Below are 24,443 nucleotides of genomic sequence, written 5' to 3'. Positions count from 1 at the left end.
GTTTATACCATGCCTCCTGTAATGACGCTTTGTTTTATCCAGTTAGTTTTCGTTTTATGAAGTATCAAAAAGATGCAGCCTGCGAGTGGGCAGCGGAAGGGTGGGAGGGGGGTTTCTGCAAAGCGGATGTCACGTGACATTGTTGTCCACCTCTGAACATGGCGATGTTTACGTTATCGCACTAATCAAGCCGTGCCGAGGAGACGCGTCCGTTCCTCGCGCGTTGGTCATAACCCTGGATAACTATGCAGCAAGAGTCTGTGAGAGAAAGACCAGTAAAGAAGAAAAAAATACGGGCATGGACCGAAGCGGCACGAATTGTAAGTGATTTCACGTTAGGCCTAGGTTGCTGCCGAAGTTGTCAGGGCTCGTTAGCCGCTCGTCGAGCGGCCTACGCCAACCGTTTTCAACGTGGCTTTGTTGCTAAGCTCTGCTCTCTTTAGCATGCTTATCGGCACCCACTGCAAAAGCGACAGTCAAGAGTGTTCATGCCATACCGTGGATCGGTTGTGAATGTCCGGACGGCTACAGAGGCTGATAACCTTATAAAGCCAGTTTGGGGCTTCCGCAAAATTGCACGACAGCTGAGATGTGTTCCGGGTGCATCGTTGGTGCATGGCTTGCTTTAGCTGTCAGTTATGGACGCTCTGTATGGGCGATTTGCGCTCTTTGTTTAAACTTGTCCTGACGGATGGTGACACGCGAGCGGTGCACGGACGGATTTGTGGTGGGTAGCTTTTGACACGCCGCAAAGCATGGAGTAGTAAGCAGGCAGGTAGTGATCGCGTACAGTGTTTGAGGCCGAAGTCTTTGCTTGTTTCTGCAACTGCATAGGTGTTGGAGCTACATCCGCAGACACCAATGTCTCACAAGGAGATCTTCTCTGAAATCTGCACTCGCGGGCTAAAGGACGCAAGGTGAGTTGCTGGCACGCTTATCGTTGGCGTCCCACGCTGCCTGTTGTTACGAGTGCAGGAATGCCGGCGGAGAAACACGAAAGAAAGTGTCCGTAAAAGATTTCGTCGTCGGCGCGTGCGGTGTACCGCTCGCGCACTAAAATGTGTAATGTCGTTGCGCCGTCCGGACATACAAAACACTTTTCACGTTAAGTTTATTCACGTAGTTTGTCAAAAAACAAGCGGTGTCTCACTGTGGGCTAGTGCGTAAACAGGTTTCTTTGAAAGTTTGTGCATAACATTTTAAAACTGCCAGGGTTCTGACGTTGTGAGGTTTGGGTAAATACTCGTGAAGGCGCCCACACGACCATTTAAATTTAAGTCCATCCGCGGTCGGTAAAAAAAACAAAAATCTCCCTGCACGGTTGAGTTTTCGGGTGGTGACAGTGCTGTGTTCTCAATTCAGCAGCCCCGCGTCGCTGGCCTGCCTGAATGCAATGCTGCATGCTCACTCGAGGGGTCCAGAGGCGATCTTCTATCGGGTGTTCGGAGCAACCAGTGTCTTTGGTCTCAAGGTGGGTCCCGCATGTTGCAGTGGTGCCCCTGGGCTGGCCTCGCACGATTGCAAGTGCACAGGGATGGGCGATCGGAAGCTGCTCATTTGCTGATGCTATTTCAGCAAGGCATGGGTAATTATTGACAGGGTGCAATTCAGAATGACACTCACAATTAGCTCGCATTACACAGGGATTCACCTAATTGCTTTGTGATTGCGGAGCTGGCACCGTATGCCCTTGTGGAAGTCGCACAGTCTTCTGGTTGGGATTCTTTGCATTTTCACCCTTTGTGGTCTGCAACGCTGCCGTAGTGGTCTGCTGTTGGGCACCGCCCCTAAAGGGTGTTTGGGGTTAAATTTCTCTGTTTTTCTCACTGTGATGCATGCACATTCTTTGTATACATGATGCGCCATCTCTTGAGGGCTAGCGCGCGCATTCGTTGTATACATGGCGTGCCATCTCTTGAGGATAAGGGAATTTGTTTGTTGAAGTTTTCTTCTTTTCTGGCCTTCTGGATCCCAGAGCGTTCTCGTTTGCACGCTGTTCGCTGAGAGGCATGGCCGCTTTCTCACCGCACGTGTTTTGCAGAGGGTCATTTAGTGAAAGCGATGATGACTGTGGTGTGAGGAAGAGAATTACGTGCCTCCATCAGATAGTGGTAACAGTGATTCGACCGAAGCGAGTGACGAATACCACTACGGGGGTGGAGACAGCACCTCTGTTGACACATGCAAGACAAAAAAATAAATATTGCAAGAGTTTTGGACCACAAAGGGTTAATGCATCATTTCAAGTCTTTCATTTACGCCACCTGTCAAGAATTGGTAGGAGTTTTTTTAGTTCCAAAATATTTTGTTGTTTGTACATTTGCACAAGGATGCTCTGTGGCATTAAGTGATGTTGCACCTCCAAATCAGAGGCTGAATTCGCAGTAGGTAGATATAGAACATGCTTTGCTTTATGCAATGCAATTTAAAGCACATGGAAGTGGATCAAAAAAGGACAGACAGGAATGCAGTATGTTCCTTTCGCTACAGCAGACATGATGGGTTTGGCACAGAGCAGCAGATCCTGGGTGCCTGTGCACAAATAGCTGGCCGAGCCAAAGGGATACGTAGATCTCAGTCCCGAAGAGTGCACATTTGAGACAGAGTTTGTAGCTGTTAGGAAGCAGAAGTGAAAGGAAAACCTGAAGAGTGTGACTCATAGCTGCTTGCAGTAACCCCCTTCCACCCCCATTTTTTCTCCTTTCCTTCTGAGCGTGCATTTACAGCCTAGGTTATCCATTCTTAACAGTGCACCATAACTTAAGACTAGAAAGCTTTTGACATGCTACTGCTTCTTTTGATGCTCTGACCTTTCAAATACCTGAGGAAAGTAGTATTGGTTTTGGATGCCAAGTTGATATGTATGTATCAGATGATTTTTTTAACCCCTTGGGAGATCAATTGTACACAAAACAGTCATGTGGAGGACATTCACAGCATATTAGCGAAAAATAGGACCAACGTCGGGTTGAAATGCCCCCGAAACTTTCGCACCGCCCTTCCTGACTACTGTCTCCTCTGGGGGCTCACTATTTCTTTTTCTATTTCCTGAATAATGGAGAAATGGCACATCGAAGATGAGCTGCTTACATCATTTCTTTCACAATGTCCGCCCATGAGAAACTGGAAGCGAGAGAGGCGGTAGCGTGGTATGGAGACTAGTGACTACAGAGGAAGCACATACCAAGCGGTTTTGGGAAATATTGCCTCTGTAAAATAAGCTTGTAAGAAACCCCCCTGTGTCAATAGCAGACTTAGTTAGCAGGCAATCCGTGATGTGTTGCACCACGGGCATTCACCCTGCATAACGTTTGCACTGTGATTTCAGTGTGCTGCGTGGTGCAAGTCGAGGGAAATAGCCTGCAGTGAAGGCAATGCTTTCGCATTTGTGCCTGTTGCCAGGTTATTTCATAAACGCTACTCCTGAAAGTGCTACATGTTTTCTTGGTGGGCTACTTTACTAAATTAGACCAATCCATTTTTGTTTTTCAATGGGTTCATATTTGTAAATCTGTAGCCGGTTATGGGGATAATTAACTGGAAAGGGTGGCATTTTAAAATGCTTGTTTTTTTTTTTGTAAAGGCTGTGTTGATTGATTTAGGATGGCCGCCTTTAAATCAAAATGTAATTATGGCCCTACAGATGTCTTGTGTTTGTGAGGCATTCTTATTTGGAACAGTGCAGTTTTCTCGTCTGCAGCTAACCTTACTACAGTGGGTGTGCTTACAACAGCAGGCTGCAAATGTTAGTGATGGGATAACTAATGGGCCAAATGTGGCGTCGGGAAAGGCCGTGCTTTTGTATCACAGTGGCACAAACGAGGTGAAGTGTGAATTGATGGATGTTTTCACAATTTATTTACTGAAAGATGGTCAGGCGTGATCCTGAGTCAGTGTCACCTTTGTCCTGTTCCAGTTGGGCATTTATTGCTTGGTGGGGCAGTGTATCTTCCTTAAGGGACACTGCGGATGAGTTTCTTTGCAGTAAGTAAGCCTGCCACATAAAGTCAGCAGGCTGTGCTAGATGTTTGCAACAGAGAGTTTCATCATTGGGGAGAGCAGTTGGTAGCCTTCTACAGTTTCATAGGCTTATACGGCTTTCAACTTGCGCCTCTATCGAGTTTCATTGCAACCACTTCTACCCTGTCTCTAATGGTGCAGGTTAGTGGTGCAAAATGGTGTGTGGTGTAGTGGCATTCAATTGGATATTAATGCTTTTGCGTTCACAACTCGGTAAGAAGTGCTGAGCTGCTCTCAGAATTTGTTCTTGGGTTGTTGCAAGATGTAATTGCTGTTCATAATTGAAAACGGATTGTTTTCTGCTTTGTTATCTGTGCATAGAGCAAGTGTGCTCTCTCATGTTTTTGGTGGAAGAGTGGCCAATGGCGAGTGGTGATAGGGATTTTGTGCAGTCGTGCTGTTCACTGGCCCTTTGCGTGGGCAAGTCACGTTGAGATTGATGAGGCTTGGAAGAACATTCTTAACAACCAGTGCTCTTGTGTGTAGTTCTCGTTTATGCAGTGCTCACGCCACCAGCGTTTACCGCCGCCCCTTTCCAGGTTGCGTCCTAACACCAGCACCATTGCCATTGTCTCCGCATAATGCTTTGGGATCATTTCTTAGCTGAGGTACCATTTCATTGATCTTTTTGCCGTGCGGTGCCAATGCTGTCCCCTGCAGTTGGGCTTCATGACCCTGCGTTTGTTGTGTGTTGACAGAGCGACATTCCGGAGAGCGCGGTCAGCTTGGAAGTGGATGAGGACTCCGGGCCAGAGACTGAGGAAGCCAACGTGGTCAACTTCGTGCGCGACCGCAAGAAAGCCAAAGGTGTGTGTGTGTGTGTGTTTGGTCTCCCTTTGAAGAAGCAGCTTGTAATTGCAGATCGTAGTGCGTTCTAACGTGCACTTTTTTGTTTTCAGGAGTAGAAAGGAATGGTAAGTGTAGTCTGATGCTTTGGGTACCCATCGAGGGGCTCAAGGGGCGGGCTAGCTTTAGCCGAGTTTTATGATCGGTGGAAACACTAGCCATGTGGACTTCTTGCTCATGCAAGGCATCCAGTATTGGCAAGATTCCTAATGTGTGGCTTTTCCCCCCCCCCCAAAAGCGGTAGTTATAACTGCATGAAAGCATTAGCTGGTGTGAATGCAAAGTTTTTTTTGACAGTATTATAATCACATTTGTGAGATAGAAGGTCTGTGCTTGTAGCAGTTAGAAAATGTTAGGCTGAGTATGGAATTCAAATTCTTTTTCCTCAGTTGTCAGTTTTTTTTTTTTTTTTCATTTCATAAACCCTTTGCAAATGTAGGGGCAGCATGCAGTTAGGATGGTGGGCTTCTTAGCTGTCTGTGGCTTTGGTTTTTATGCATTGCTGGATTGTGCGAGAATGTCAGCACATTTTGTTAGCGCACTTTCCAAGCCAAAATATTTGCATTTTTTGCGAGAATGTCAGCACATTTTGTTAGCGCACTTTCCAAGCCAAAATATTTGCATTGTTTAACACTAGCTGCAATTGCACCTACAATTGCGATTCTTTGCCACGTAGGTTATGGGTCGTATTCTCTAGCGTGGCTCACATGCGGGCAACCATGTGTGTGCGCTGCCATGCTTTGCCCAAGCGTCTACGCTGCTAAGGCGATGCTGCACTGGTTACGTCGGGCTCCACGAGGCGGCCGCACTTGTCCATTGTTGTGCCTGAAAGAGCACAGCAGATCACTACAGCGAGCTGTTCGGTGTTCCACAAACTAAGCCCCACCGAACATGAAGTTATACCCCGGTGCCAAATACTGTTATATGCAGCAACCATACAATCTACTTATTTCCAGATATGGTTGAAATTGTCGCGTGGCTATGTAGAACGGTAGAAACTTCGGAGCCTGTGTATGCACGCAACTGCATGGCAGTGTCGTAATGGGCCGAGTCACGTGTGTACGGAAGGGATAGCCGATTGCCACTCAAGGTCTGTCACATGTTCAAGGACGGCAACAGAAATATTGTTGCTGAAAATTTTGCCACGCGGAAGCCAAACTTGAGTGATTTGTTCAAAGGTCGCTTGCGATTCGCCAGCTCTTGTGCCTTCTGGGCAGTGCGAGCATGACACAGCTTGGGAGATGGCCTCGCATGCACTGCCTGCTACGCTACCATTGTACCTAAACCGGCGTATGCCTGAAGCACATCTTCAAAACCATTCTTTGGTAGGGATGGGCAAATAGTCGATTTGAGGCTCGAAGCGAATTCATAGCGAACAGTGATTTGGTCCAATAATTTCGAATCGAATAGTTTGAATAGTGCACATGACACAAATTAAGAAGAAAAATGAGCAAATCATCAGACTAAGAATTAGAACTCACGTAGGCACAACATTTAGTGGATCCATTACCAGTTGAGTATTTATTCAGAAATCACATGCACAGCTTGCCTTTACTGTATTCACAAGTTTTCGTGAAGAAATACGTTGCTCCACATGCTCCGGGAGAAGCAGCTCCCCTCGGCTGCTGACAACATTTCCTGCTGTCCGAACAGCCTGTCAGTCCTCGTCTGGGTGGCAGGAATTGAGAAGCGCTTTCATGCCACCTTGGCCAGCGCTGGGTAAAGCCTTCACCACCCCGGGGGGTTTTTAGTCTGGGAACAGAGGGGCACCCAAGTGTTGTCACTTGTTGAACAACAGGGTCGTGTGCAATCTGCTGCCCTACGTTAGAACTTGGGAAGAAAAAAACACCCCACAGAGTGTCAGCCGGAGGTTACTCCACGATTGGACAAGCAATGTGTGGGCACAATCTTCTGGGGCTGGCACCAGCTACAAACAATGCTACAAACATCTTTGTATCGAGGGTCAACTAGCATGGACTTCGCTGGAACAAGTGCCATATAGGTCATGGAACCATGTTGCGAGGCTGCGCAGAAAGCTCCTTGCAAAAAACGATGCTGTTTCATCACTTTTAGAGATGCACTTACACAAAAGCACTTCTGTGCAGTGGACAAGAGGTAATACTTGGGAAAGTGTTGGGTAGCGGTCTACACACAGCTCAGTCATTGCTTGGTCCAGGGACTGCAATACTCTCTCCAGTTGCGGGGAAGTTTACCTTTTTGGGGGATTTTCAGCTGTAATTCTGGCCAAAAGAGAAATGGGAATCTTTAATAGATACAGGGAATTTTATGAGTCTTATTGTAAAAAGGGAAAATAATGTTAGCAAACTGGACCTCGCATCATTACTTAGTTTTTTTTTAATACACTTTATCGGATTTATGTTCAAATATCCACAGTTATGCTCGCGCAAGCCACAAGCATCCCAGACCACTTCCAATCCCATTCATAAAACAGGAGGCAGCATAGAGGGAAGAGTACTCTATGAGAACGGTTTAGTAGTTCCTGAAGCGGCACCGGCTGAAGGGCCGAAGCCTGTTGGCATGTATTCCTGTGCAATATGCAAAAAAGTAATTCGCGAACACTTTAGTCTGTATGCTGTCAGCGAGAGATGGCCCTGCAGTTCGACGCTGAGTGAAAATGACCTTAATTACCCCGAAGTGTCTGGTTCTTGTTCATAAGGCCAGTATTAACTAAAAGCTCCAGCATAGTAAGTAAGCATGCTGCTTGGTACAAAACATGAAATGATATTGAAATGTTGCTGAGTGGCACATGTAGTGAAATTCAGTTCCCGCTAAAACTCTGGTTCTCTGAGTGGTATCTGTGTCTGAAAGGGTACTTAAAGTAGACATAGGTGCTGCTTGCTAACACCTAAAGCCGAGCCAGAACCCAAAAGATGTGTCAGCTACAAAACGAGAATGCAGGGAAATTTGCAGGGAATTCCTGAGAAACTTGCGGGGGAAAATGCTACAAAATAGCAAATTTCCAAACCTAGAAATGGGTAATTTTCTTCCTAGTACGGAACATCACTGCCTTTCACATCTGCAGCCATTAATTTCAACTCTTTTGCACTCAAGTTGTCTAGATCAGACTCGCAAAGTGCGAGTGACATTGGAACGCAGAGTTTGACCAGCCATTGCATACTCGCCAGCTACGAGCTCTGCTAAAGAGCATTGTAGTTGCTAGTATCCGCGGCTGTAGCCAACTGAACCACAAATTACAGGCCGCCATTTGGACAATGTTCCGCTAATTACGCATCGAGTTGGCCGTACAAGTGCGCCGGCTTGGTGCCGCTATGTCGGCAGCGGTGTCGTTCCAGTGCTGCCTTTAAGGGGGCTCACTGGTCTTAAACAAAAAAAGTTTATGTTTGCAGTTATGATGATGAAAATTGGGGGGCAGATGTAGTTTCTCATTCTGATTGTAGATATAAAATTTGTTTTTGAGTAAAATGATTATATTCAGATTTATTTGGATTTTTATATTCAATTTTTTGACAGCCTTTGTAAAAAAACTGCTGGAGGGATGCAGCTAAACAGGGAACCAGTGAACTGTGCACAAATCAAAGAGTGCAATAAGACTAACATTATCGTTCTATCTGGTCTGTAGCAGAAGTTACGACCATTTGAAGATTGAGCTTGAAAGGTGGCACCCAGAAAAACCGGTTTTGCCTTCCAGGCCCAAACTTCAAATGGTCGTAACTTCTGCTACAGACCAGATAGAACGATAATGTTAGTCTCATTGCACTCTTTGATTTGTGCACAGTTCACTGTTTCCCTGTTTAGCTGCATCCCTCCAGCAGTTTTTTTACAAAGGCTGTCAAAAAATTGAATATAAAAATCCAAATAAATCTGAATATAATCATTTTACTCAAAAACAAATTTTATATCTACAATCAGAATGAGAAACTACATCTGCCCCCCAATTTTCATCATCATAACTGCAAACATAAACTTTTTTTGTTTAAGACCAGTGAGCCCCCTTAAATGGAAAGTGTGATGGCGGCCGAGGGCTCGTCGAACCTCTAGGCAAGGCAACAACTTGGCAATGATTGGAATGTCCATGTTGACGGGGTCTTGCAAGAAGCCTGGTGTGATACCTCGGAAGGCCTGACTGGAAAGCTTGGCATTTGGCTGCCTCTTTGGGAGCGCCAAATAATTTGAAAATATTGAGGAGTACCTGCATTCAGGTCAAAGCGAATAACAAAAAGAAAACAATTCGAATATTCGACAACACTGAATATGCGTCCATCCCTATTTTTAGTTTTTGTGTTCAACCACGCTTTAGACCGCATTTGTGGTGACATCCGTGGTCGCAGGCAAGTGCAGCGTCGGCCTCTTCTGCACTGTGTCGCTTTCGTTCGCAGCCACGGTTTCATTCTCTGGTGATGCGAAGTGTTCGAGGGCAAGTAGAGTGCCACCACATAATGTGAGTGTGACTAATATGTCTGTTGACGCCACTGCCAGAATCGGGTTGAAATGCGGCAGACGATGCTTGCTGGTGTTTTTTTTTTTTTCCTGCAAAGTGCATGCGCAGGCTCAGTGGGCATGGTCATGGCGGTTTTCAGTGTTGCCAAGCGAAGAAATCGTCCATTGAACTTTTCAGGGAATACCATCAATAACTACGTATGAAATGTTAAGCACAACTCATTTCTTTTTCTGCTTCTGGTTCTTTTCTGCTGAGCTAGTTCAGTATTCTTTTGGCTAGCTTTCAAGTTCTGACACTGGCTCCCTGTTGGCTATCGTGGGAGCAAAAAGAAAAGGATCTGCAAGGATGTAGGAAGGACTTGGAAATGTTGCAACAGGTTAGTTTGTGTGGCCAGCCAAGTGCTGTGTGATTGATAATTGGCCAGGCACTGGCCAGAGCAGTTCACTGGCATGGCTGCTGTCCAAATATTGTGCTGAAGGCTGCAGCGCTTGAGAGGTTGCCTGCGCCCACTGAATGGCACCCCGTGTGGTCAGCCATCTACGCTACATCGGAACAGATCTTCGCTAAGGGCCCGTTTGCTATGTCCAGGTGCTGCTTGTGCACAAGCTTTTTCTTGATTGGCCTTGCAATCGATTCCAGGAGGAGGCTGCTTGTTGGGGTGCGAGTCTAAGTAAGAGAGCCTAATGCCTCTCTCTCTGTGTCCTCTTGCGGCAGTTCTGTACGTGAAGCTGCCCACGGGCTTGCGCATCAGCAAGGGCCCGAGCATGGACATTGTGGCCAATGGTGAGAGCACAGCCCCCGCGCAGCCGGTGGTGAATGGCATCTGTCCTGTCCAGGTGGACCGAGAGGTGAGTGCCCACGGGGGGAAGGGGCCTTCTGCTGCAGGCTGCTCCACTGGCTCTCAGTGGGCAGACTGACGCACCCATGTGCAGGGCTGTGTTGAAGGTGGCAGTAGCACTGCAAATCAGCCACTGGTTCCCCCTGGCCTGTGCACCAGAAGTGGGAACAGTGTACACAGCCAATGTGCATATGATAGCTGAAGTGGCACAGTGCACCTTGTGACTTCAACCCCAAGGGGAGAGTACGTTGTTGTAAGTGAGAGTGAATTTTGGGAGTCTTGTCTATTGCAGTGCAGACAGCAGTTTGAATTGAGCGAGTTAGAATTATAAGGATACCACTGTAAAAGTGTGTTTGCCCCTATGCTGTCGTCTGCGACCGCTGTAAGAGGATAGTGTTACAGTAGTAACAGCTCAAGTCAGCACCTTCACATGGTGCTGATATAGTTTGTGTGTTCAGCTGCAGCTGTGCCACGCCTCGCAACAGTGGCAGCATAGGAGAATAAACGTCAGTCCATGCTGGGTTGGTGGCCCAGCATGTACCTTTGTTTTCCGTGGGTCTGATGGCCTACTTCATTTCCCTCTAATCGCCCACCACAGGCCTGCTGGTCAGCCATACTTCTGTCTGTGGTCAGTGGCATCAGTGCAGTCTTGCGTAGGGAAAGTGGAGAGCTATCTGGTCACACTTCCTGTTGTTAGGCAGGGGCACAGCTTGTTTGCACCGAGGTCTCCTGTCGCTGCTGAGGGCGCAGCGTGGGCATCTTGTGCACAGCCCGAACCGATGCATTTCGTGGTCGCCCAAAACATGCAAATCTTCGAAATGCGGTGCTGCCCTGCTTGGATGGGGTGCATAGCCTGTGCACTACCTAAGGCCTTGCAAATGGTTCTCCCTGTGCTTGCAGCCGTTGCGGCACTCTGTCCGGCAGCACAGGCGCACGGTCTGCTACACAGACGACCTGTCCGAGCGCAGGCACCTGTCGGCAGCTGTGCATGGTGAGTGCACCCCCCGTGGTCCGGGCTGGGTTTGCCTGCTTCTCCTTTCTTTGGGGTGGGGGCAGTTGTGTTGGGGCTGGTATGTGCGCACAGCACAGGAACGTTTTCACAGTTCAGGCAGGTGGTGTTTGGTTACTGTGAGGGGAAATTTTTCAATAATTTGCCGCGGTTTTTTGTAACCCCATTTTAGTGAGGGAATGGAACAGCATGGTGTTGCCATGTCCCTTAGCTGGCTACCTGCCACAGTGACTGTGGGCCCAAGGTTGTGCTAGAGTTGTGCCGACATGACCATGGTCACATGGATGGGGTGGTGGGCATGCGTGCTCCGAAAGCGGGATTCACACGACGGAGGAAGAGGCACGCGGAGGCAGACGGATATGTGACGCCAACAGCACATGACCGGATTGTCCGGCTTGGCGGCGCATCCACACGTGTGGAGCTTCGCAGAGTGACTAGCAGACGAGAGTGCGGAGGAAGCGAGGGGATTCTCGGCAAGGCACCCTGCCGGACTGGCTTTTTTTTTTTTTTTTTTTTTTTTTTTTTTTTCCCTTTGCTCTCGTTCGCCCATAGCGCCCCCAAACGCCAAGGCACACTTCTGGCTTCTTGTTTTCCTGACAGCAGCACCTGCACGATGGAGGTGGATCGAAAGCGTCATTTGGCTGCGGTGGCTGTATTGCTTTTGGAGTTGGACGAGGAGGAGCCGCGTGCTACCGAACAGAGTTGTTGGGTGAAGGACCATATGGGCAGGAAACACCTGGGAATTCATAACCAGTTGTTTAAAGTCCTCGTCAGTGATCCTGATGAGTACCACCGTCTGCTCCGAGTCAGCCATGACCAGTTCGAGCAGCTCCTTTGTCGAGTTGGTCCCAGAATAGCTCAGCAGAACACGGTTATGCGGAGGTCAATTCATCCAAGGTTTGCAAGTGACGCTGCGTTACCTTGCCCCTGGTAAGTACTACACTTTTTTATTTCTCCTTCATGTGTACACCACGTTGAACTTGTAGTTAGGCCTTGCAGCTGTGCCGCAATGTTAAGCACGTCTTGTTATGGCCTGTGACAGTTTACGTAATAGGGAGGGTGGGGGGATAACTAGGACGCGCGATTTGCCTCTCCAGGCTGTTGTCATACGGTGGCAGGGTGGGCTTATTGACGATCTGTCGCTCTTTTCTTATACCTTTTTTTTTTTTCCATTACAGGGGAGGATCGCTACTCTCTAAGCAGGCAGTTCAGGCTTGGCCACTCCACTGTCAATGCCATTATTCACGAAGCTTGCAGGGAGATTTATCTTGAACTCAAAGATGAGCACCTGAAGATGCCGAAGACGCATGAAAGATGGATCCAAATTATGAAGGGAGTTTGAACGAAGTTTGAATTTTCCCAACTGGGTTCGAGCACTGGAAGGAAAACAAGTAGCAATAAAAAAACTGACGAAATCAGGATCAGTGTACATAAATTACAAAGTCATTTGGCGTAATTGTCTTGGCCTTGGTGGACGAGAACTACAAATTCATTTACACATGTTGGAGTGCCAGGGTCACAAGAAGATGCTGGTGTTTGGCAGACGACGTCACTCCAAGAGGCGTTTCTCAACAAGAAAGCCGGCCTCCCCAAGGAGGCGAAAGTTGCTAGCACCCTGGACATATTGTTGCCACCAGTGTTTGTCGCCGACGATGCCTTCCCAATCGGCGGGAACAAGATAAAGCCTTTCAGCAGGACAAGCCTCATGGGGGACAAGAGAGTGTTCAACTACAGGTAAAATTTGTCAGCACAAATGCCTATTAATGCATAATTGAGAGTGGCTTATTATCCCATTTTATTTGAGGAAGTTTAAAAAGGTGGCCCTAGACGTGTTAGTGATTTGCATATCGATATAATTATATAGAATTCGTTTTGAGATTGATTTTAATGGCACAGCAACAAAAATTTAAAGCAGAGCGAAATTCCACTCTAAAGAGTGAACCGCATGGAGCGTTTTCTGCTTGTGAAAACGCGCCGCGCACGCCACAGGCGCGCTGATGCTGCCGCGTAACCACCTGCACGCTGCGCACGCCGCGGCCGGCGGCGGCAACATGACGGCGGCTTCGGCAGCGAAGTGGTGTCAGGAGTTCGAGCGAGTGCTTCTAAGTGCTCTCTAAAATGCCGCTCAAGGCACAAACGAAGTTGCTTGTGTGGTAAAGGAGCTTATAATGTGTGTGAAACCGGTACTATAAAACATCATCCATGCTGCTAGTGAAAGTGCCCATTCAATATCTGCTGGGGTGGTAAGTCTAAACATCCCCGGTGGAGCCAGCCGGCTGTCTCGAGCACTTCGAAACCACCGCCATGAGGCGCGCACTTCCCCATTGGCGTAAGTGGCCAGGGTCCTCCCACTGCCACGCGTGACGCACATCAAAGTCTAGCCAAGGCAGATGCTGCCGCGGGCGTGGAATCGTCGACACAGGTATCGAAAAAACACGCGCAACGCCGACGCGCGCGAATCGCGTGAAAAAACGCTCCATGTGGTTCGGCCTTAACGCTATCTTGAGACTACCGACGTAACAGCCATATCATTCGCTATGGACTCAAAAAAAAAAGGCTTTTCACGGACTTGAGTTGGTTGAGACGTCAAATGGCGTCATTATTTAAAGATACTACAACAGTCTGAACCCGACCTAACTCTTTGAGCAATACAATAAAGCGTACTTTATAGCGTTCGCTGAAGTTTTTTTAAGTTCATAATTGTGTTATCTGTTTTTTTTTTTTCTTACAGGTTATCCAGAGCTCGCCGTGTTGTTGAAAATGCCTGCGGCATATCGTCCAGCCGGTTCAGGTGTCTGCTGAACATGATCAATGCCGAACCAGATAGAGCAAAAGCCATCATGGATGCTGCATGTGTGCTGCACAATTCCGCTGCCAAGGTGTGGTGCGTGCTCGGGAAGGAAACAAGGACGTGGTACAAGAATCTACCCTGTTTGGCTTTTGTCCACGGCATGGATGCACGAATGCGTATGGGGCTGCCATACGAGAAAAAATGTGTGCATTTTTTAATGGAAGGGGTGCAGTGTCGTTGCAGCGAGAGAGCGCGCATGTGGAAATTCCCGGCCGCCGAATGCGCCGCGACCAAAGCCAAAAGCAAGCTTTCCTCGCAACTATCTGAACTGGCTGTCATAGCCCAAGTTTATTCTTCCTGCTCTGCATTTGAGAGCGGAGGCATTTCTTCCTGGCTGTCTGAGCACTGTGATTTCTTTTGTTCCGTCCACTGCTTGCTACTGTGAACACGTATTGAATGAAAACACCAGAAATCAATAAAGAAACAACAAAGAAAGTTTATTGCTTATGTTTTCATTTTAGTTTGTATTGGCAGCATCGTAAAACCTTTTGTATACAGCAGACACTTCATCTGGAAGGGCACCCAGCTGGGTTCTGGCAGTTGCCTAATGTACGAAGCCAAAAGCTGACCGAACTGCTCCGGAGCACCATTTGGCTGCCGGTCTGTTTGCATGGTGTCGGCTATTTTTTTCCAGAACACCCTGCCTCTCGGCCCACTCTTTTGACGGCGGAGAAGTTTTTTGAGCGCCTTGGTTGCTTCACACTTGGCCTGGAGTCTATGGCTGTGTTGGAATTCGTACTTGGAGTACTCGATGTTGTCGCTGGACTTGACTGGCCAGAGTTCTCGTCCTCGGATAGCACCAGCGCCTTGGGGCACTCTTCCGAATGGGGTTCCCCTGACTACAGTGCAAACGCGCGAAATAAGGAATGAAAAAGAAGGCAGCAGGTAGCACAAAAGTAAACGTCTTTTAGTCATTACCTCTCATGCCTACCTTTATTTGGCAAAAAGAAAATAAACATTCGAATGCATGTTTACACATATTTGGAACACTTTCGAAAACGAGAGTACGTGTTGAGGTGTTGGTTGACACATAAGGAGCTTCATATTAGCAATTGCCATAAAATTCAGTTTTAGGAAATACGAGTAGCAGTCCTTGCTGCAAAAGTAGCATGGAAGCCAGGCATAAGCAAAAAAGAAAAAGGCAAGTAAGGTATTCTGGTGGGTAAAAATATTAGGAGGGACGAGTTGTATTGTGCTATTTAAAATTCGTGGTTACCTGATCAAGATCTGGCGTCTCTTCAAAGGTTTCGCTGACCGATCGGTCAGCTGGCACAATGACCGCATCCAGAAAGCGCAGACTTCCGAAAAATCTCCACTTCCCCGTGTACACTTCTTCTTTGAGGCTTTGGCCGCTCTGAACATACTGAATTTTCTTTCTTTCAATGCGGTAGGTGCGCCGCTTGCTGGCGAACGCACCTTTGAGTGCATCTGCAAAGCAATAAATCACAGCATTCAGAAGCACCTCTGTATACATATATTATAGAAACTCGTCAAGAACATAACATTTCTCTAGTCACGTGGCTTGCACGCAATTACTAGTCTGACCATGTGGGCGCGTTTTTTGCTTTTGGAAAAGTATTGTGACGAGAGCTTCGCCTTCCCAATGCCCTTGTCTAAGGCTGCGTTTCCAAAGCTAACCTTTTGGCAGACCTCTATTCAGCTGGCACTATTGTGTCGCACACCTGGAACCATCTTAGTTTTTGCCAGAGGGCGTAGAGCCCTCTGGCAAATTAACTCTGTGACGATAAAGATAAAGAATTAGGAATGCAGAACGCAGCCGCGACTTGGCAGCCAGTCTCGCGAGCACAATAGCTGCGAGGCTCACTGCACAGAATTAACAGTCTCAGCTCAGGGGGAGGGGAGGGGGGTGTCAACAACGCCTACGAGGCACCAGCCAAAAAACTTCCAATAATGCGGCTTCAATACAACGTCAGTCGATTAAACGGCATTCGACAAACTGCCACGGCCCCAACTGTTGCGTGCGTGTACCTGAACACAAACGCGCACACACGAAAAAAATTCTGCCTACGAGCTGCATACAAGATCTATTACTACAATCAAAAGCGGCTTAGGTAGTAACCTAATGTGAAATTTAACACAATGTTAAGAGGACTGACATGCCTGTGCTGTACGGTGCTAAGCCGGCCACGCTGGAGTCATCTCCGTTGCAATGCTTTCCCAAAGCGTTCGTTTCAGCTCAGTATTAGAATAATCGTCCCGACTGGGGTCCCAAATAGTGGGGTGCTCTTCTATTAACGGCAATAAATAAAACAATACGTTGTTGTTCATTGTGCGCTTGTAGAGACACCAGCAGCGATATCCCAAGCGGTGCCTGCGCCTGTCACTTCACCACGTGGCGACCACACCGCTTCGAGAAAGCCGCCCGCCTCTACCTGCTACGACATAAAACCACGTGACCGCAATTAGCACGCGTTGCCAGACTCTGTGCCGCCCTATGTTCAAAAACAGGTTCCATTCGCTGTGGAGGGCTGCCGCCTTCGAGCGAAAACATGTGGAGGCATTTTCTTATCCAGAACATCCGCGGGCTATCCCCGCCGAGGGGCGGAGCCTAAAAACAGTCACGTGAGCGGGTCCCGTGGGCCAGAAAGACAGGATTTCGCCGTCGTGTGAATGCCGCTTAACTCATGGCCACGTGCATTTAGTGAACACTGTGGAGCACCAGCTGTTCACAGTGCTGTCTAAACTGTACCAATGCGTGATAAAATGAGAGGTCTCCAGAATCTCATAACCCCCTTTTACAGCTCTAGTGTGGCTGTGGCACACACTTATTGCAGACAGCCCTGCATTGCTGCTGGTGCCTCACTTGTACTGCAATTAGATTTGCAGGAGTGGAACTGGAATTGGGCATATAATGGACGCTTGCTATTGGGGGCCCTTGCAGTGCCTCGCAGCTCGGCGCGTGTGGCCGCCAAGAGTGGTTCCCAGCAGCAGCAGGCAGGCGTGACCAGCGACCGGCCGCAGACCACGAGGGAAATCCTGGCCTCCCTGCCTGGCCTGGGCGTCAAGGTACGGGTGTCTCGTGTGACTTGCCGGCAGGGGTCCTTTCTCGTAAAATCGGGGACAAACGGGTCGTGGACATGGTCAGTCGGTCAGTTAGTTTCTCCATTGCCGGGCAATTACACTTCTACCAAGACGTGTGGTCATGCGGGGACGTGTGATGCATCACATAAAGCTCAAGCTGTGTTCTGGAGACTTTTGTGCCCGACTGTACGAGCACAGCATAGCATGCACTCATAGCCAGGTGGCGGAAGGAGGGGAGCGACAGCAGGCTCGGGCTCAAAAAAAGACCCCAGGTCAATCTGTCATTTGAATGAATTGGTAACAAGACGGAATATGGTGACAGGTAATGCGTGACGGGTTATGGCCGATGATATGCTGGATTTCAGGGCACATTGTTGGCGCACTAGCGAGGTGACCAGTAGTTGTCCAGCCCAAGGGGAGGAGCGCTTTTTCGACCACTCTAGCACTGAGCATGCGATTATGGCGGCGGTGCTCAATGTTTTTGCTGCCAGCACTGCAGACTTCAAGATGTGTTACTGCCAGCCTGCACTCAAATATCTCTGGCTGGTTGGTACATTCTTGATTGTACCGTTGAGTAAAGCCTAGCAGCAGGTTATCCATAGGTACTTTGAGGAATGAAAAAAAAAAACAGTGCGGACCGCTATAACGCACGTCGCCGGAGCCACAAAAATTTGCACTGTAATTTTTCATGCCTTTATTTCATGTGTTTTTTTTTTTTCTTTCTTTATTTGGTACCCACTGTGCCTTTAGCGTCCATGAACAGATGCCGTGGGGGCAATGTGATAAGAACGCCAACTGGATTTTTTTTTTTTTTTTTTACCCTACCTTGTGTTCACGATGCCGAAGGCGGCTACTTGTCAGCGCAACGTATTGGTGGTGGAAATCTTCGGCTTCGCGCAGCCTGCTATCTGCAGATGTTCGGAGAGGGAAAGGGCGGTGGCTTATCTGCACAACATTCTAAAGTGTGGACAACATGGGTCAATTAGGCAGGCTCTTAGGCAGTGTCTGAGAAAAAAAAAAAAAACTTCTCATGAAAACGAGCAGTGCACGCCGGTGACGCCGGCACGGATACAACTGGCGTGGTGTGTGTGGCGCGGTAAGAGGCGGCAACATGACGTCGGCACTGGCCGTGAAGTGGTGCAGGCAGCTCCAGCGACTGCTTCTAACCGCTCACTGAAATGCCGCATGAGGCGCAAGCGAAGATGCTCATGCAAGAAAAGAGCTGATAAACTGGACGAAAAGTGGAATATAAAATGCCATCCACGTTGCTTGTGAAAGTGCCCATCAAAAAAATACTGTGGTGGTAAGCTTAACATCTTTGGCGTGGCCAGCCGGTTGCTCGGAGCGCTTTGATTCTTCCGCTATTAGGTGCACGTCTGCCCATTTGTGCAAGTCGTCTGGCTTATCCCACTGTCACGCGAAACAGCTGCCGTGGAATCGTCGACACGATCGTGAAAAAAACGCATGTGAAACGCCGACGTGCATGAATCACGTGCGAAAACAGGCCATGCGGTTCACACTTAATAGAAACTTGCCATGCGCGTATGGGGAGCGAAGTCGCTATCTTCTGAGGTGCGTCAAGCGAGGGGAGTTTTTGTATAGCATACGCACGAACTAAAGGGTGCCTATTTTTTTCTTGTCTGTTGAAGTTATAGGAGAGCAAGGGGTGTGCGCTGTGTCAAATGGCTGATTTCATCCTTTATTTTTTTTTCGTTTGCTACCCTAAAATGATGCCCCAACTGCACCAGTTGATAGCAGACCCGCCGAAAAACCACACTATAAACAGTATTGTGGTTCGGCCAACCGCATTTTAAGCGGCTTGCTTATGCATTCAGTTTTATGGGAGGCAAACCGGTAGTCACAAAAACCTGCGTTAAATCCGGTCTGGCACTGTAAGTGGTTACGTTATAAATGGCGTACACTGTAATTTGAAAGCATGCCTTCGATTCCGTTTGCTGTGACAACCTGGTATAACAAGCTGATTTCTGGCTCCCTGTGTGTAGATTATAAATGCTGCGTGGGCCGTATTGTATTGCATCACTGCTGTAAAAGGCGTGCATTTCATGTGGACTGTTTTCGCCCCCATTTTTGTAGAATTTGCTTGGTTTATGACTACTGATGATGCCCTTTTTTCTTTTCTTTTCTTTCCTGCAGCCTCACAAGCGCTCATCACGAAAGCTCAGCATGAGTGAGTATGGTGTGGGCAATCCTTGCTCATTTTCCGGCTCTTTGCTTTGCATGTTCCTTGCTTGCTGCGCAGGTGTTCCGCACTTGTAACGGGGGCCTTGGCGTATAATAAATACTTGTTGAGTGGGCGAGGCACATAGTTGCTGAGGCGTGTTTCAAAGGCTGCTGCTGATGTCACCATGCATGCTGAGCAAGAACTCGTGCTCAGGCATCAGGTAGAACGAGTGCGGGCTCAGTTTCCTGTTGCGCTCATCGTTTTCCAGTGGGTGTAGAAATGAGAGAGGAGAGAGGCCTCTTGTTGCTTCACCTGCAAAGTGCCGAGAGTGGGCTGGCTGGGAAGTTCCCAGCGCTGGACCTGGTAAGGCAACCCAGGCTGCTGCAGTCCTTCCCAGTGTTGCCTTTCAGCTGCATTGCTGGGTTGGCCGGAGCCCAGCATTGTTTGCACTAGCTGTGGGTGGAGGAAAGTAAGCTTGGGAGAGGTGTTACCTGCCATCGCCGCTTTGGGAGAAGTGTGACGGAAGTCGCACGGCCTTTTCACATGCACAGGGTGTCACTGCAAACAGTGTCGCAGCAATAGTGAAAAAGGGCCAGACTGCTGAGGCTAGCCTATGTCGCAGCGCGGCCCAACGGGTATTGATTAATTGATGGGTGCAGGCAGAGCTGACAACAGGGAAGCAAGTAGAGACAGAAAAGGCGGCGAGCGTGCGCAAAATGCGAGAAAAAAAAAAAAGGACAGGACCTAAGCTGGCATTTCTGGCTTCAGCAGATGTGACGTCAGGGCCTTTCCTCAGCTTTTCTTTCCTCCATGGGCGGAGTGTGCGTGCGATCGTGGCTAGCAGGAGGGAGTAGTGTTTCATGGGCCCCTGTTTGTCCTCCCAGCTGCCCAGATTGCAGAGACCAGGAGAGGACTGGTGGACCTGGAGACGCCAGACTCTATCCTGGTGAACACAAACATCAAGGTACCTTTGTCTCCTCCTCTAGCGGATGCATGCGTGTGTGCTTGCTATTTTAGCTTGACCACGGGCACCTTAACGTGTGTCACTGTTGGTGGCTTAGGGAAACAGATGCTGTTGGAAGGTCCTGATGTGAAGGCTGCCGCGAGATTCCCTTTCTGGTTGCGTTTCAGCATTACGCTCCAGCAGGAGCTGGTGCATTCCAAAGGCAGTTTCAGAGCGCCTGCTCTTCGGGGAACGAGCATGCTCTGCGGCCGAGCTTGGTGACTGCTCCGGATCTCCGATTGGAGTTGAACATTAGTGCGTGCGGCATTCTGCTGCCGCACTCAAAGTGAGGCATCCCTCAATTCTAGGCCTGTCATCAATGCTGCCCACACCAGCAGGTGTCAGCTAGATGCCCTGCTGCGCTCCTGTCGTCCCCGCATTTTTTGTTCTAGCTGCTAATGGACCTTGTCCCGTGCACACTCTGCTGAGGCTAATTCGGCAAGGGAAGAAGACCAGGCAGGAAGCAAACAAGTGCTGGGGTATTTGGAATGAAAGGGGAAGCGTGCCATTGAGCGTGGCACTTTTGTCGTGCAGTTGTTTGTGTGGGTTGTTGAACGGGGGAAGGAAGACGGGATCCCCTCGATGCGCAGGACCTGCTGACGCGGCACACGCTGTCGTCGCTGCCATGGGCATACCAGTGCCGGCTGGCGTCGCTGCTGCCCGCAGTGGACTGCTGGCAGCAGGACGGGGCTGTGCGGCTAAGCAGCAGTGCCCTGAGCAACGAGTTCTTTGCCCGCGCCTGCCAGGAGTGGCGCGAGCGGCTGGCCGACGGCGAGCTCACCCACGAGAGTCAGCTGCGCCTGCGCGCCGAGCAGGACCGCGCTGCCCTCGACCCCTGGAAGGGCCGCCACTTCGAGCACGTCTGGGGCCACAGGTGGGCGACTGCTACCACTCTTTGACTGCCCCCACCACGACATTCGCGACTTCTTGAAAGAAATTGCCATCTCTCAAGATGTACCCCTTGTAAGGGAGGTGCAGAGGCACCACATGGGGAACTTTAACTGGAGAGTACAGTGCAGTCCACTTATAGTGATACCACATATAACGATATATCGGTGATAACGATGGGTCGACTTAACAGTCTCATTTTATGCATTGGGGCTATGGGAGAAAAAACCAGATATAACGATGTTATCCACTGCGTATTGGTTATGACGATGAAAACTTTGCCGTCTGGACGGCATGTTCCATGCAAAATAATCTTAACATTTAACATTTAACTTAACATTTATAATTTCCTCTGAAGCGAACAATGCCGAGACAAGACGAAAAGTTAGCGTAGGCAACTTCGTATCTACCGCCATTGCAGCCGGCAGCGCGTCCCGCCTGTTCAAGAAGCTGAGGAGAGCATCGCGAGTTGGCGCGGCGCGCTACTACATAGATGGCGCCAGCTGTGTCACGTTTTGTGCCTTGCGCGTCGACCGCGGAGAGACTCGGAGGGATAAAAAAATGCGAAAAGCAACCGTGTGTCGCAAAAGATAGCGGGTGTGTCGCATCGGTTGAGGACTTCCTGACGGCAGACTGCTGCTTCGTTCTGCGATGAACTCACCGACCGAGGCAATCGTCGCGGATGTGTTGTCGCGACAGACGGCAGCGTTGTGCGACGGCAGCAGCAGCAGTGATGAAGATGTTGACAGCGCCTCTACGACCCCGTCGATGACCACGCAAAGTGCACTGACGTCTATCGACTCGCTGATTGACTTCATGCACACCAAAGAAATGCCGCCAGAGTTTTCGCAGCAGCTGGAAGCTATGCGCAATGCGGTTGTAAAGCTCAAGCTTCCGTGGATGCAACTGCAGATTCCTGACTACTACGGCGTGCCGAATCTGTGATGCACTCTTCGGAGTACGGAAGAGAGTCTTGTTTTCGACGGCCTACTATCTACAGTATTTATTCATTGGTGCAAATAGCAAATTCAAGCGCGGAGCTACAAAAGGTACGTCCGGCGACAATTTTTTTACGGCAGTCCAGATACAACGATCACCGGTTATAACGATCATATTTTTAGGTTTTCTCGATATTGTTATAAGTGGACTGCACTGTATAACCTTTATCTTCCCTCCTTTCCGAAGCGCAAAATGAACTCACCGAATGAAACTTTATGCAGGGCAGTGCAGGTGAAACGGCATAAGCCCTTCCTGCAAAAGTCCCCTTCCTCTGCTAAGGACTCAAATAAGGCTGTGTTGGCTGTTGTGCTTCCTCTTTTGAGTGGTTGCAGCTTGCGTTTGCGGTGGTGGGCAGGCCAGCTTGCCTCTGGCTGTTTCGTGTGTGCTCAGTGGAGGAGTGCAGTGTGTGTGTGCCCTCCAGGCTTCCCTCGGAGGAGCGGGTGGCCTCCCTGAACCTGGCCACTGGCGTCCCCCTGGCCGCACCCCTGGCCAGCCGCAGGCCGGGCCGACCACTGCGCAGGCCACACCGGCCGGGGAACAGCACCAGTCCAGTGAGTGGGGAAAGGGGAAGGCTCCAGCAATGCCTGTAGCATAATGTCCTCAGCGTTAGGGGGCTGCTGCGGTTCAGCTGCTGTTCACTTCCTACACGTATGTCCACTTTACTGCTGCTTCCCTGCACACACTTCCGTCAAGGGGGCAGGCACACGGGTCTTTGGGACCAAAAGAGGGCCAAAAAATGGAACTTTTCTTAAGCACCATTTTTGAAATGTGCAGGTATTTTTCTCCCTCTGAAAAGTCTGTATTGAGCTGTAACAGCCACTTATAAAAGCCGTACAGGGCTGTTTCTTCGAGATTCTGTCGCCAAAATAATAATTTTTCTATAATTCCTCATTTTTGTGCAATGGGCGGTATCACACCATCTCGGTCTCACTTGACAGGTTCCTTCATGGTCTTCAGGTTCCTGCCCGCTCAGTGGTAGAGTAGAAAACAGGAGCAAAAAAAAAAAGGTGTACATTCCTATTCTCCAGCGAGCACACGTTGACTAGACAGCGCGATGCAATTGGCCGAAAGCGGCATCTGTCGTCTGTTCAACGCTGTTGTCGGTGCAGTCAGGCACCGTATTGCTCACACTCTGACTACGATGTATTGACGTGCGCAATGTGGAAAGCCGGGAGAAAATTCCACACGAAGAGCCAGTACGGCAGAAAGAAAAAGAAATCCAACCTCGAGAATCTCAGAGGCCATTCAGAACCAGCGAGGAGTGGTGTAGGAGAAAGCAGCTGACCTTCCGTGGCTAGCGACACCATGCCTGATAACGTAGGCCTAGAGCCTCTGCTGCGCGCTCACGATAACGTCTCCGCCAGTGGCTGCGTCCATCTCAACACAGCGATGCTGCACCCGTTACAAGTGGCAGAGGTGCGTTGCAACATAGAAAACAAGCTGCACAAGCTGGCTTCAACTTGGGCTACACAATGCAAGTGCAGGCTGTTGGGCGATGTTGACAGCGCCGCAGCCGTCACGGTGACCAAAGCAGCCCAACGGCCGCTTGGCACCTGCTTATTGTGCCGCATGCGCTGAGGCTTGGTCGGCATGCATGTCAGCGCGTTTTTTGTTAGTCGTAAATTGTATCATCTGGTCATAGTTGGATAAAATTTTGAACGTACTATTATGAGCAATATGAAAGGGAACACAGGAACGCGTGGCGAACAGCCTCGAAACAGACTCGGAGCGATACGCGGATGGCGCTGTGAAAAACAAAGAGGAAAGAAGGGCGCTGTTCCACTAAGTGCTGGCACTCCCACCACGCTGGGATTTCTACAAAGCAGCAGCTTACGTCATTTTGCCGATAATATGATATCGTCCGACAGCCGAAAAGACAGACAGCGGGAATGGGAACAGTTGTTAGAACAGCGTCCCCCCTTCCACTTTGTTTCCGACGGCGGCCACTGTGTATCACTCATAGCTGGGTCTGAGGGTGTTTTCTACGCGTTCCTGTGTTCCCTTTTATATTGCTCATAATAGTACTTACCGGGAAATCGTGTTATCCAGGAACGTAGTAACCGGGAAAAAAAAACATTGTAATGCTATGGGGCATTTTTAGTGTTCACAGTTGAGAGCGTAGTAAGTGGGAAATCGCATGAACTAGGAACGTATCAACGAGGCTCTACTGTACTCAGGCGGTTTGTAGATTGCACTTGCCTCTCAAAAGGGGACTTAGTGTGAAAACTGCTCAGAGGTTTTGTACTACAGTGTGCCACAGAGGTGGTTTACGGTCTGCAGCAACCGCTGCTGCTCGCAGTCAGCGCAGCAGGCGACAGCAGAGGTGCCTTCCTGGCGTTTTTCCC

The 24,443-nt window shown here is 49.2% G+C and overlaps 1 protein-coding gene across 13 annotated transcripts in view; it reads left to right on the top strand.

Annotated features, from left to right (window-relative positions):
• The first annotated feature begins 119 nt into the window (after positions 1-119).
• Positions 120-24,443, top strand: part of Asx (transcriptional regulator additional sex combs) — a 40,899-nt gene continuing 16,575 nt past the window's right edge. Inside the window, exons 1-12 of one of the 13 annotated variants that reach the window (XM_077691260.1) lie at positions 120-320; positions 835-917; positions 1,366-1,471; positions 4,719-4,827; positions 4,920-4,934; positions 10,001-10,134; positions 11,025-11,115; positions 16,887-17,011; positions 19,181-19,214; positions 20,093-20,172; positions 20,802-21,085; positions 22,520-22,649. In XM_077691260.1, coding sequence (XP_077547386.1) covers positions 246-320; positions 835-917; positions 1,366-1,471; positions 4,719-4,827; positions 4,920-4,934; positions 10,001-10,134; positions 11,025-11,115; positions 16,887-17,011; positions 19,181-19,214; positions 20,093-20,172; positions 20,802-21,085; positions 22,520-22,649 — 1,266 coding nt within the window. In that variant the 5' untranslated portion in view covers positions 120-245. Of the gene's footprint in view, positions 321-355; positions 728-834; positions 918-1,362; positions 1,472-4,559; positions 4,629-4,718; positions 4,828-4,919; positions 4,935-10,000; positions 10,135-11,024; positions 11,116-16,886; positions 17,012-19,180; positions 19,215-20,092; positions 20,173-20,801; positions 21,086-22,519; positions 22,650-24,443 lie in introns of those variants that run through there. The other 12 variants (XM_077691259.1, XM_077691264.1, XM_077691263.1 and 9 more) reach the window with 12 other exon arrangements.

This window comes from Haemaphysalis longicornis, unplaced genomic scaffold (assembly GCF_048455015.1).
Source record: "Haemaphysalis longicornis isolate Haplotype H1 unplaced genomic scaffold, Haemaphysalis longicornis Haplotype H1 scaffold_10, whole genome shotgun sequence".
NCBI lineage: Eukaryota > Metazoa > Arthropoda > Arachnida > Ixodida > Ixodidae > Haemaphysalis > Haemaphysalis longicornis.
Note: the sequence above shows the minus strand (reverse complement) of the source record. Positions and strands in the feature narration are given on the sequence as shown.